General features: G+C 37.5%; 1 protein-coding gene across 1 annotated transcript; it reads right to left on the reverse strand.

The window, feature by feature from the left end:
* Positions 1-563: 563 nt before the first annotated feature.
* LOC121875435 (mediator of RNA polymerase II transcription subunit 2-like) lies at positions 564-9,399 on the reverse strand. Its single transcript, XM_042379992.1, is given in 3 exon segments — positions 564-653; positions 8,197-8,244; positions 9,358-9,399. Coding segments are annotated over 3 exon segments (180 nt in total).
* Between the last annotated feature and the right edge of the window lie 4,818 nt (positions 9,400-14,217).

Consider the following 14,217-nt stretch of genomic DNA (forward strand, 5'->3'; position numbering starts at 1 on the left):
GTGGTGCTGTTGTGGTGCTGTTGTCGTGCTGTTGTCGTGCTGTTGTTGTCGTGCTGTTGTCGTGCTGTTGTCGTGCTGTTGTCGTGCTGTTGTGGTGCTGTTGTCGCTGTTGTCGTGCTGTTGTGGTGCTGTTGTGGTGCTGTTGTCGTACTGTTGTCGTGCTGTTGTCGTACTGTTGTCGCTGTTGTCGTGCTGTTGTCGTGCTGTTGTCGTGCTGTTGTGGTGCTGTTGTGGTGCTGTTGTCGTGTTGTTGTGGTGCTGCTGTCGTGCTGTTGTGGTGCTGTTGTGGTGCTGTTGTCGCTGTTGTGGTGCTGTTGTGGTGCTGTTGTCGTGCTGTTGTGGTGCTGCTGTCGTGCTGTTGTGGTGCTGTTGTGGTGCTGTTGTGGTGTGCTGTTGTGGTGCTGTTGTGGTGCTGTGTTTGTACCGCTATTGTTATTTTTATTATTTTTATTTTTAGTCTATTGCTGTAAGTCATTATTGTCATTTTCTGTATCCATCTTATTCTCTCTCTTCTCTTATTCTCTTTCTTTCTTATCTTATTCTCTTTCTCTCTTCTCTTATTCTCATTTCTTTCCTCGCATTCTCTCTTTCTTCTCCTCTTCTCTCTTTCTTCTCTTTATTCTCTCTTCCTCCTCTTATTCTTTCGCCTCTTATTCTCTCTTCCTCCCTCTTCTTATTCTTGCCTCTTGTTCTCTCTTCTTCCTCCTCTTCCCTTTCTACTTCCCATGGTGTTCTCAGACAAAATAAAAGAGAAGGAGAAGAACCAGAAAATATGATGATTAATATACAGTACACTGGAAGATTAACCTGTTTTTGTATTTCTCTGCGGTCTCCTGCGGTCTCCTGCGGTCTCCTGCGGTCTCTCAGTGGTTCTCTCCTTATAACCGCAAACAACCCTCCCTAGCTCAATCTCTTGTCTAGTGAACCGGATTGTCTTAGTGTTTGGTTCTGGAGGCTTATAGAAAGTTCTCTTTGTTTTTCTCTCTTATTTTACTTCTTTTCTTTATTTATCCGTCAATATTTGTCTAATCTTTCCTTCTCGAACCCTAAACCAATCGTCTTTGTCCTCAAGTCACCCATCGGCCAATCAGCGTCAGCAATATTAGAAACATTTGCCTCAGCTACTGAATCCGAATACCTGATGGTTCCTGCGTGTTTCTCACCTGTGGGCCATGAGGTCGAGCAGCAGGCAGGAGGGGCAGGCAGGGAGGAGGCAGGCAGGAGGCAGGCAGGAGGAGGCAGTCGGGGAGGGATGGGGCAGGCTGGGAAGGAGGCAGTCAGGAAGGAGGCAGTCAGGAGGGGGCAGGCAGGGAGGAGGCAGTCAGGAGGGGGCAGGCAGGAAGAAGGAGTCAGGCAGGCAGGGAGGAGACGGTCCAGGAGAGAACCAGGCTAGCAGGGAGGGAGACAGTCCAGGGAGAGAAACCAGGCTGGCAGGGAGAGGAGACAGTCCAGGAGAGAACCAGGCTAGCAGGGAGGAGACAGTCCAGGAGAGAACCAGGCTGGCAGGAGGAGACAGTCCAGGAGAGAACAAGGTGGCAGGGAGGAGACAGTCCAGGAGAGAACCAGGCTGGGAGGGAGGGAGCAGTCCAGGGAGAGAACCAGGCTAGCAGGAGGGAGACAGTCCAGGGGAGAGGAACCAGGCTAGCAGGGAGGGAGACAGTCCAGGGAGAGAGAACCAGGCTGCCAGGGGAGGAGATCCAGGGAGAGAACCAGGCTAGCAGGGAGGAGACAGTCAGGTAGGCAGGCAGCTCAGTAGGTCAACCAACCTCTGGTACTACATACGCTGCACTGGTCGCCATGCTAATACTTTAATGGTGAAATATAGGTGTTCAGATGATAATGGTGTGTTATTGTGGTGTTAATAGATGATAATGGTGTGTTATTGTGGTGTTTATAGATGATAATGGTGTGTTATTGTGGTGTTAATAGACGATAATGGTGTGTTATTGTGGTGTTAATAGATGATAATGGGTGTTATTGTGGTGTTAATAGATGATAATGGTGTGTTATTGTGGTGTTAATAGATGATAATGGTGTGTTATTGTGGTGTTAATAGATGATAATGGTGTGTTATTGTGGTGTTAATAGATGATAATGGTGTGTTATTGTGGTGTTAATAGATGATAATGGTGTGTGTTATTGTGGTGTTAATAGATGATAATGGTGTGTTATTTGGTGTTAATAGATGATAATGTGGTGTGTTATTGTGGTGTTAATAGATGATAATGGTGGTGTTGTGGTGTTAATAGATGATAATGGTGTGTGTGGTGTTAATAGATGATAATGGTGTGTTTGTGGTGTTGTAGATGATAATGGTGTGTTATTGTGGTGTTAATAGATGATAATGGTGTGTTATTGTGGTGTTCATAGATGATAATGGTGTGTTATTGTGGTGTTAATAGATGATAATGGTGTGTTATTGTGGTGTTTAGATGATAATGGTGTGTTATTGTGGTGTTAATAGATGATATGTGTGTTATTGTGGTGTTCATAGATGATAATGGTGTTGTGGTGTTAATAGATGATAATGGTGTGTTATTGTGGTGATTTATAGATGATAATGGTGTGTTATTGTGGTGTTAATAGATGATAATGGTGTGTTATTGTGGTGTTAATAGATGATAATGGTGTGTTATTGTGGTGTTGTAGATGATAATGGTGTGTTATTGTGGTGTTAATAGACGATAATGGTGTGTTATTGTGGTGTTAATAGATGATAATGGTGTGTTATTGTGGTGTTAATAGATGATAATGGTGTGTTATTGTGGTGTTAATAGATGATAATGGTGTGTTATTGTGGTGTTAATAGATGATAATGGTGTGTTATTGTGGTGTTAATAGATGATAATGGTGTGTTGTTGTGGTGTTATAGATGATAATGGTGTGTTATTGTGGTGTTAATAGATGATAATGGTGTGTTATTGTGGTGTTAATAGATGATAATGGTGTGTTATTGTGGTGTTAATAGATGATAATGGTTGTTATTGTGGTGTTAATAGATGATAATGGTGTGTTATTGTGGTGTTAATAGATGATAATGGTGTGTTATTGTGGTGTTAATAGATGGTGTGTTATTGTGGTGTTCATAAATTGATAATGGTGTGTTATTGTGGTGTTAATAGATGATAATGGTGTGTTATTGTGGTGTTCATAGATGGTAATGGTGTGTTATTGTGGTGTTAATAGATGATAATGGTGTGTTGTGTGGTGTTAATATGATGATAATGGTGTGTTATTGTGGTTTTAGATGATAATGGTGTGTTATTGTGGTGTTAATAGATGATAATGGTGTGTTATTGTGGTGTTAATAGATGATAATGGTGTGTTATTGTGGTGTTAATAGATGATAATGGTGTGTTATTGTGGTGTTCATAGATGATAATGGTGTGTTATTGTGGTTTATTATTAGATGATAATGGTGTGTTATTGTGGTGTTATGGATGATTAATGGTGTGTTATTGTGGTGTTTAATAGATGTGTGTTATTGTGGTGTTAATAGATGATAATGGTGTTTATTATGGGTGTTCATAGATGATAATGGTGTGTTATTGTGGTGTTCATAGATGATAATGGTGTGTTATTGTGGTGTTTAGATATTGTGTTATTGTGGTGTTAATAGATGATAATGGTGTGTTGTGGTGTTAATAGATGATAATGGTGTGTTATTGTGGTGTTGATAGTAATGGTGTGTTATTGTGGTGTTTATAGATGATAATGGTGTGTTATTGTGGTGTTAATATATAGATGATAATGGTGTGTTATTGTGGTGTTATAGATGATAATGGTGTGTTATTGTGGTGTTAATAGATGATAATGGTGTGTTATTGTGGTGTTAATAGATGATAATGGTGTGTTATTGTGGTGTTCATAGATGATAATGGTGTGTTATTGTGGTGTTAATAGATGATAATGGTGTGTTATTGTGGTTTTATTGTGGTGATATTAATTGTGTTATTGTGGTGTTCATAGATGATAATGGTGTGTTATTGTGGTGTTAATAGATGATAATGGTTGTGTTATTGTGGTGTTAATAGATGATAATGGTGTGTTATTGTGGTGTTAATAGATGATAATGGTGTGTTGTGGTGTTCATAGATGATAATGGTGTGTTATTGTGGTGTTAATAGATGATGTGGTGTTATAGATGATAATGGTGTGTTATTGTGGTGTTAATAGATGATAATGGTGTGTGTGGTGTTCATAGATGATAATGGTGTGTTGTGGTGTTAATAGATGATAATGGTGTGTTATTGTGGTGTTAATAGATGATAATGGTGTGTTATTGTGGTGTTCATAGATGATAATGGTGTGTTATTGTGGTGTTAATAGATGATAATGGTGTGTGTGTGTGATATTGTGGTGATAATGAATTAATGGTGTGTTATGGTGTTCATAGATGATAATGGTGTGGGTGTTAATAGATGATAATGGTGTGTTATTGTGGTGTTAATAGATGATAATGGTGGTGTTATTGTGGTGTTTAATAGATGATAATGGTGTGTTATTGTGGTGTTCATAGATGATAATGGTGTGTTATTGTGGTGTTAATAGATGATAATGGTGTGTTGGTGGTGTTCATAGATGATAATTTTGTGGTTATAGATGGTGTTATTGTGATTGTTAATGATGATAATGGTGTGTTATTGGGTGTTTTATAGATGATAATGGTGTGTTGTGTGGTGTTAATAGATGATAATGGTGTGTTATTGTGGTGTGTAGATGATAATGGTGTGTTATTGTGGTGTTAATAGATGATAATGGTGTGTTATTGTGGTGTTCGTAGATGATAATGGTGTGTTATTGGTGTTAATAGATGATAATGGTGTTATTGTGGTGTTTGGTTGGTGTTATTGTGGTGTTCATAGATGATAATGGTTATTGTTATTGGTGTTAATAGATGATAATGGTGTGTTATTGTGGTGTTAATAGATGATAATGGTGTTTTATGGTGTTATAGATAATGGTGTGTTGAGATGATAATGGTGTGTTGTTGTGGTGTTAATAGATGATAGTAGATGATAATGGTTTGTTATTGTGGTGTTGTGATGTATATTGTGTGTTATTGTGGTGTTTGGTGGTGTGTTTTGGTTTAATAGATGATAATGGTGTGTTATTGTGGTGTTAATAGATGATAATGGTGTGTTATTGTGGTGTTAATAGATGATAATGGTTGTTGTGGTGTTGTGTTTTGTGTGTAATTATGTTATTGTGGTTATGATGAGTATAATAGATGATAATGGTGTGTTGTGGTGTTTGTGATGAATAATGGTGTGTTATTGTGATTTATTGTATTATAATGATGTTATTAAGATATTAATGGTGTGTTATTGTGTATAGATGATATGGTGTTTTATTGTGAAATGGTGTATGTGTATTTTTAATAGATGATAATGGTGTGTTATTGTGGTGTTAATAGACGATAATGGATTGTGTTGTTATTGATGTAGATGATAATGGTGTGTTATTGTTGTTAATAGATGATATGGTGTGTTGTTGTGGATAATAATGGTGTGTTATTGTGGTGTTAATAGATGATAGTGGTGTGGTTTATTAATGGTGTGTTATTGTGGTGTTAATAGGTCGTAATAAGATAAGATAAAAAGAAGAAGAAAAAGGTGGAGGAGGAGGAGAAAATGAGAGTAAACATGCAACAGCAACAGACACACACCACCACCACCACCACCACCACCACCACCACTAACAACAACAACAACAACAACAACAACAACACCAACACCAACACCAACACCAACACCAGCACACACACACACACACCCAGCAGCAACAACAACAACAACAACAACAACACTCTCTTTGTAGTTCTTGTAACGAAATTAACATAAAACTTTCTGCCAAATATTTAGATGTTTTAGCAGGTTAAATTAACATCATATACCAAAACATGATTAAGTTAAAACATCTACATTAATTAGCACTTACCTGTCTCAGCTTTCCCGACACGTTAATTTAACATCGTCACCTGGCAGACTGTATACTTGTACCTGGTATTTTAACATACGCCGTACGCAGCTGTTAGCATAATTATCACCCTTTCCATATTACTACGATCAATTCTTACTTTTAACACCGAATTTTATCAGTCCTCTTTTACTTAATTAACTCTCTAAGGTGATATCATTACGGTATATGAATTATTGAACTATAATACTATATTGTTTTGATTATTGTCTTATATTAGGGGAGCACCTGAATTTTAGCACCCCCTCCCCGGCTTTATTTTACTTACAGCTGACACCTTAACGTTACCTGGGATGTTGGGTTAGGTTAGGTTGGTTAAGTTAGAGTTAGGGTTGATTAGGATGATTTGGTTAGTAGTCGTGTTCATCTGGACTAATGGTTTGTAGGTTAGATTTGTATTAGTTTTGGGTTATATTTAGTTCGGTTAGATTTGGTTAGGTTAGGTTAGGTTAGTTTATATTTTGTTCGGTTAGATTTGGTTTAGGTTAGGTTATGTTAGTTTTAGGTTATATTTGGTTTGGTTAGATTTGGTTAGGTTAGGTTGGGTTAGGTGAGGTTAAGTGTGATCTATCTGGACTAATGGTTGTGTGGGAGTAAGTGGAGACACCGGGTGAGACGAACACCTTACTGCCTCCTGAGGTATACTGTACAGTACAGCGTCACGAGGACTTTCTCAAAGGGATTGGAATGACTCAGTCCTTCGTATTGAACTTTAAGGATTATCTCTCGATCCTGTGTTACTTTGCTGCCTTACAACCACTGGGTTAGTTGGGTTGAGTTGGGTTTAGTGTAGGTTAGGTTGGTTGGGTTTAGTGTTGGGTTAGGTTGTGTATTGATCAAGCAAAATAACCTGGGGTGCTGTGATTCAGGTGATCCTATTGATTGGTGCCATGTGCAAGGGAAGAGCCTGTCATGAGAAAAAGCAGGTGGTCGGTTGCTGCAGGCTCCTCCACTGTGACCAGCCATGCAGGTTCCTCCTCCTCCCACACACACCTGTAATCAGCCATGGGTTCCTCACACCTGTAATCGCCATGCAGGTTCCTCCACACACCTGTAATCGGCAGCATCACACCTGTAATCGTGCAGCAAGTCAGAAATTAGTGATCTCACACACGCAATCATGCATGTCAGGGAGTTATGGAGTGATCATGTGTTCAGGTGTCCGGGTGAATTAGTCGTTATTACTGCTTATTGTCACGGTGGTCACTGTTCATACAACCACTACCACTACAGCCACTACTGCCACTACTACCACTACCACTACTGCCCCCTACCACTACTACCTCCTACCACTCCTTTCTTTCTTCTCTCTTCTTTTCTTTCTGCCTCTATTGCCCCTACTCTTTTTCTTTCCGCTTCTCTTTTTACTATATATCTACTATATTCTATTTCTATTACTTTATCTCATTCTTACTTCTTCTTCCCTCTTTTTGCATCTCTTCTTACTTCTTCTTCCCTACTCTTCTTCTTGCTTCCTCTTTCTTTCTTTCTTCCCCTCATACTTAATACCTACTTTCTCTCTGCCTTCTTCCCCCTCTCTTTCCTTAACTCTTTCTTTCTGTACTCCTTTTTCTTTCTTATTTCTTTCTTCTCTTTCTTTCTTTCTTTTCTTTCTTCCTTTTCTTATGCTCTTTCCTTTCTCACTGTAGCTTCTTCGCATCTCTTTCTTAGCTTTTTTCTTCCTCTGCTTACTCTTTCTTCCTCTCTTCCTTTCTTTCTCTTTCTTAACTTCTTTCTTCCTCTTCTTCTTTCTTTTTTCCTCTATTCTTCTTTTCTTTTCTCTTTCTTCTCTTTCTTCTTCTTTCTTCCCTCTTCTTTCATAGCCCTTTTATACTCTTTCTCATTCTTTTTTCCTCTTGTCTTTCTTTCTTCCTCTTTCTTTTCCTTTTTCTTCTTTCTCTTTCTTCTCATTCTTCTTCCTCTTTATCTTCCTTCCTCTTTCTTACTTTCAGCTTCTCTTTCTTACTTTCTTCTTCCTCTTATGCTTTCTTCTTTATATTTTCTTCTTTTCTTTCTTGCTCTAACTTTCTTGTCTTTCTTTCTTTTTCCCCCACTCTCCCTACTTTAGCTGCTACATCTCTTTCTTTCTTCTTTATCTTATACTTCTTTCTTGCTCTTACTTCTCTTTCTTTCTTCCCTGTTTCTTAAAACTCTTTCTTCTTATTTCTTTCTTCCTCTTTCTTCTTCTTACTTTTACTTTCTTTCTTTTGTCTCATGCTCTCTTCTTCTCTTATACTTCTTCTTCCTCTTTTCTTTCTTGTCTTTCTTCTTTCTTCTTTTACTCTTAGCTCTTTCTTTTCTTTTCTTTCTTCCTCTTCCTTAACTCTTTCTTCTTCTTCTTAGTCTTTCTTTCTTACTTTCTTCTTTCTTTCTTACTTTCTTTCTTTTATCTTTGTACTTCTTCTCTTATATCTTTCTTTTCTTACTTCTTTTTCCTTCTTTCAGCATCTCTTTCTTATTACCTTTTTACTCTTACTCTTTCTTTTTCTGCTTTCTTGCTTCCTCTTCTTTTCTTTCTTCCCTTGTGCACTTTCTTCTCCTGCTTCTTTCTTTCTTGTATAACAACCTCTTTCTTACTGCTCTTCCTCTGCTTACTTTCTTTTTTCTTTCTTCTTCTTTCCTCTTTCTTCTTCCTTCTATACTGTTTCTATCATACTCTTTCTTCCTCTTCTTCCTTCTTATACCCCCTCTTCCTTATGCTACTTACCTCTGTACTCTCCTTCCTCTTTCTTACTCTGCTATTTACCTCTCTTCTTCTTTCTTTCTCTTTCTTTCTTTCTTCCCCTGCTGCTCTTTCTTCCTCATTATCTTCCCTCTATGCACTTTCTTTCTTTCCTCTTTCTTTTCTTTCTTCCTCTTCTTCTTTTCTTAATCTCTTATCCATCTTCCTTTCTGTACTCTTTCTTCTTGCTTATGCTCTCTGTACTTTCTTCTTTTACTCTTTCTTACTTTCTTTCTTCCTTCTTGTACTCTTTCCTTTCCTCTTCTTCTTTCTTTTTACTCTTTCTTACTTTCTTCTTTCTTTCTTACTCTTTCTTCCTCTTTCTTTCTTTCTTCCTCTTTGCCTCTGTTGCCCTCTTTCTTCCTCTTTCTCTCTCTTCTTGTCTCTTTCTTTCTTACTTTCTTCTTTCTTTCTTCTCTTTCTCTCTGCTCTCTTTCTTTCTTTCTTTCTTTTCTCTTCCTTATCTTTCTTTTCTCTCCTTACTTTCTTCCTCTTCTGCTTTCTTTCCTTTCATCTTTCTTTCTTTTCTCTTTCTTAACTCTTTTTTCTCTTTCTTCTCTTTCTTTTTCCTCTTTCTTATTTCTCTTTTACTCTTATGCTTTCTTTCTTTCCTCTTTCCTTAACTCTAACCTCTTTCTTTCTTCCTTTCTGCTTACTCTTTCCTTCCTCTTTCTTGCTTTCAGCCTCTTTTCTTTCATGCTTCTTTTTCTTTCCTTAGCTCTTTATTTTTCCTCTTGCTCTTACAACATCTCTTACTGCTTCCTTCTTGTACTTTCTTGCCCTCTTTCTTGCTCTGCTCCTCTTTCTTACTCTTTGCTTTTCTGCCTTTCTTTCTTACCTGCTTACTTTCTTTCTCCTCTTTCTCCTTTCTTCTTCCTATATACTTTCTTCCTTTCTCTTTTCTACTGCCTCTGTACTCTTTCTTCCCCTCTTGCTCTTCTTTCTTCCTCTTTCTTACTTTCTTTCTTTACTCGCTTTCTTTCTTTTTCTCTTTCTTTCCTTTCCTTTCTTCTCTGCTACTCTTTCTTTACTACTGTACTCTTTCTTCTCTTTCTTTTTTCTTTCTTCTTCCTCTTTCTTAGCTCTTTCTTTACTCTTCTTCTCTTTCTTCTTCTTCTTTCTTTCTTTCTTCCCTCTTTCCTTTACTTTTCTTTACCTCTTTCTTTCTTCTTAACTTCTTCCTCTTCATTCTTTCTTTCCCCCTCTTTCCTTCTTTTTCATACTCTTTCTGCCTTGCTGCTCTTTTCTTTCTTCCTCTTTCCTTCTACTCTTTCTTATCCTCTTCTTTTCTCTCTGCTCTTTCTTCCTTTCTCTTCTTCTTTCTTCCTCTTTCTTACTCTTCTTTTCCTCTGCCTTTTTCTTTTGCTCTTCCTTTCTTTCTTTACTCTTTCTTACTTCTTTCTTTACTCTTTCCTTTCTTTCCTTTCCTCTTTCTTACTTTCTTTCTTTCTCCTTGCTGCTTCTTCTCTTTCTTGCTTTTCTTTTACTCTTCTTATCTTTCTAGCATCTTTCTTCTCTTACTGTTATTTCTTTTATACTTTCTTTCTTTTATCTCTTCTTGACTCTTTCTTCCCTCTTCTTCTTCTATATCTTGCTCTTTCTTTTTACTCTTTCTTCTCTTTCTTGCTGTCCTCTCTTCGTTTTCTTTCTTCCTCTCTTTCTTACTTTTCTTTCTTTTACTCTTTCTTCCTGTACTTTGCTAACTTTACCTACTACCACTGCTACCCTACTGCACTACTACCTCCTACTACCTACTGCCCCCTACTGCTACTGCCCCCTACTACCCTACTACCACTACTACCCCCTCTACTACTCACTACTACCTCTACTACCACTACTACCCCTACTACTACCCCCTACTACCACTACTACCTCCTTTACTACCACTACTACCCCTACTTACCCACTACTACCTATCCTACTACTAGTTATAGTACTTTAAATTGAGTTGCGTTATGTGGTAGGTGGTTAGATTAGGTTGGGTTGGGTTGGGTTGGTTATGGGTTGAGTTGAATGAGGTTGAGTTGAGTTAGGTAAGGTGAGTAGGTCAGTTAAGTTAGATAAAACACCTGTACATTTCATTGGGTCCCTCACCCATAATATATATTTTTTTTTCTTTCTGAAAAGACTCGTTGGGAGAAAGTGAGAAAGTAGAGAAAGTGAGAGAAGTGAGAGAAAGTGCTTCCTTATCACAATAATGTGGGGAGTTAGTGATATCTTAATCTACCCCTAAATGTCAGAAGATACTTGGCTTAAGAAAGTCTGATGCTCTCTCTCTCTCTCTCTCTCTCTCTCTCTCTCTCTCTCTCTCTCTTCTCTCTCTCTCTCTCTCTCTCTCTCTCTCTGTCCTCTTCTCTCTCTCTCTCTCTCTCTCTCTCTCTTCTCTTCCTGGGCAAAAAACGGAATACCTGATGATTAGACATTTTTCAGTTTACTTTACCTGATGATTAGACATTTTCAGTTATTTTTACCTGATGATTAGACATTTTTAGTTTTATTTTTACCTGATGATTAGACATTTTTCAGTTTATTTTTATGATGATTGGACATTTTTGGTTTATTTTGCCTGATGATTGAATATTTTCAGTTTATTTTGCCTGAAGATTAGACATTTTCAGTTTATTTTTGCCTGATGATTGGACATTTTCAGTTTGTTTTCCTGATTGAGCATTTTTTGAGTTTATTTTGCCTGATGATTGGACATTTTTCAGTTTATTTTGCCTGATGATTTGGACATTTTCAGTTTATTTTTACCTGATGATTGGGCATTTTTGGTTTTTTTTGTTGATTGAGCATTTTCAGTTTTGTTTTTGCCTGATGATTGAACATTTTTCAGTTTTTTTTACCTGAAGATTAGAAATTTTTGTTTTTTTTCCTGATGATTAGAGTTTTTCAGTTTATTTTTCTGTTGATTAGACATTTTCAGTTTATTTTACCTGATGATTAGACATTTTTTGGTTTTGTTTTACCTGATGATTAGACATTTTTAGTTTATTTTGCCTGATGATTAGCTTTGGTTTTTTTTACCTGAAAGATTGGACATTTTCAGTTTATTTTTGACCTGATGATTGGACATTTTTAGTTTTATTTTCCTGATGATTAGACATTTTCAGTTTATTTACTGATGATTGGACATTTTCAGTTTATTTTACCTGATGATTAGACATTTTTGGTTTATTTTGCCTGATGATTAGACATTTTCAGTTTATTTTTGCCTGATGATTGGACATTTTCAGTTTATTTTCCTGATGATTAGACATTTTTATTTTATTTTTACCTGATGATTGGAGCATTTTCAGTTTATTTTACCTGATGATTGAACATTTTTAGTTTATTTTTCCTGATGATTAGACATTTTTTGGTTTATTTTGCCTGATGATTAGACATTTTCAGTTTTGTTTTACCTGATGGATTAGACACCCGGGTAAAATAAGCCGGGGAATAATTTTTCAGGTAAATACTTTAAGAATAATCTTCGGGTCACCTCTCATTAATAGAACTAGCAGCTATTTTTCTTAATACTGATAAAAGTCACTTCCTTAAGGGAGGTAGAATTTTACGAGCTTACAGGTCGTGTTAAGTCGTAAGAGATTGTAGATTTAAGAGAATGGGAGAAGATGTATCGTAAGAACCTGTTCTCTCTTGTGGGTGATTCTCTTAGTCTCTAAAGTAGTAAATTGATGCTTACGACCTGTGATTACAGTAATTGATTCTTAGAACGTCTGAAGTTACAGTAATTGATTCTTAGAACGTCTGAAGTTACGGTGATTGATTCTTACAACGTCTAAGTGAAGTAGTGATTCTTACAGTGTCTGAAGTTACGGTGATTGATTCTTTGTTTACAAGTTTCGATTGATTCTTACAGTGCAGTTACATTAATTTATTTTAGCGTCTAAAGATTGCAGTGATTTTGCATCTAAGAGTTGCAGTGGTGATTCTTACAACGTCTGGTGATTCTTACAGCGTCTAAAGTTACGGTAATTGATTCTTGTCTGGTTACGGTAATTGATTCTTTACAGCGTCTAAAGTTACGATGATGATTCTTACAACGTCTATGATGATTCTCTTACAACGTCTGATTCTTACAGCGTCTGGTATTCTTTAAAGTTACGGTAATTGATTCTTACAGCGCCTAAAGATTACGGTAATTGATTCTTACAGTTACATTGGTCTAAAGTTACGTTGATTGCTTACAGCGTCTAAATTTAATAATTGATTCTTACATTTTAAAGTTACGGTAATCTGAGTTGTTGATTCTTACAGCGCCTAAAGTTACGGTGTTGATTCTTACAGCGTCTAAAGTTATGATTGATTCTTACAGCGTCTAAAGTTACGGTAATTGATTCTTTTACAATTCAGGTCTAAAGTTACGGTAATTGATTCTTACAGCGTCTAAAGTTACAGTAATTGATTCTTACAGCGTCTAAGTAATTGATTATGAAATGAAGATAACCATCGTAGGTAACTTAGTGGATGTGTTGTGGATGTTGAGAAGGTGAGAGAAAGAAAATGAAAGTGAGATAAAGAAGTGTTAGGTCATCAGTGGCCGGGCCTCCACACCACCATCATTTCACCACCACGCCACCACCATCATTTTCACCACCACCGCCACCACCATCATTTCTTACACATACCGTCATTTTCACCACCACCACCATTTCACCACCACCACCACCACACCACCAGTGCTCGCCCACACAAACTATTATTACCAAGTTTTACTCCATCAACTCTTGTCAATAAACTCTATCATTACCTCTGTATAAATCTTCACCTCTCTCTAATTTCGAGTTCCCTGATTTAAGTCGTTCCCGAGGGGTGGTTGGCCGTCAGGTCCTGCTAAATTGTGCCTTGATTAGCATTCCCGAGGCGTTAGGTTGTCAAGCGCTAACATTAGCAGGTATTAGCGCTGACAGTAGCGATGAGTTGTTAGGTTATGACACATCCAAAATTAATTTCCGGGATTGTGGAGATGCTAACATTAGCGAGATTAGCATTATCAGTGATGGCAAGATTGTGAGGAACGATATTTGTTGGGCAGAAGCTGCTAATTTATTAACAAAATCAACGGTGTTGTGTGGTGCTATTGTCAGCTGTTTGAACCGTGATTATAGGCCTCCTCATGCACTCAACGACCGCTAGGATGCCAGAAGCCGCTAATGCTAACATGATAAGCATCTTGATTATGGGCAGAGGTTTATAGCGGTATAAGTAAGCAGAGATGTTCCTCGTCCAGCTGATGATAAAGTGCTGGTGGTGGGCTAGCATTACCATCACAGGAATGGTCGCCCCAGCAGGTCGCTGAAGGAACCTGGCGCAGTGATTAACACTGCAGACAGTGTGTGGTAGTCATGTGTATGTAGGTTAAGTGGGGTCATGTAAGAGAGTGTGTGTGTGTGTGTGTGTGTGTGTGTGTGGTTTCATTCATATATTTCCTGAAGTTAATCATTGTGTATTTCCTTTACTTCCTCATTTAACATTCATTAGTATTGTCTCTACTTGTGTGTGTGGGTGTG

Source organism: Homarus americanus, unplaced genomic scaffold (genome assembly GCF_018991925.1).
Source record: "Homarus americanus isolate GMGI-L3 unplaced genomic scaffold, GMGI_Hamer_2.0 scaffold19528, whole genome shotgun sequence".
Lineage (NCBI taxonomy): Eukaryota > Metazoa > Arthropoda > Malacostraca > Decapoda > Nephropidae > Homarus > Homarus americanus.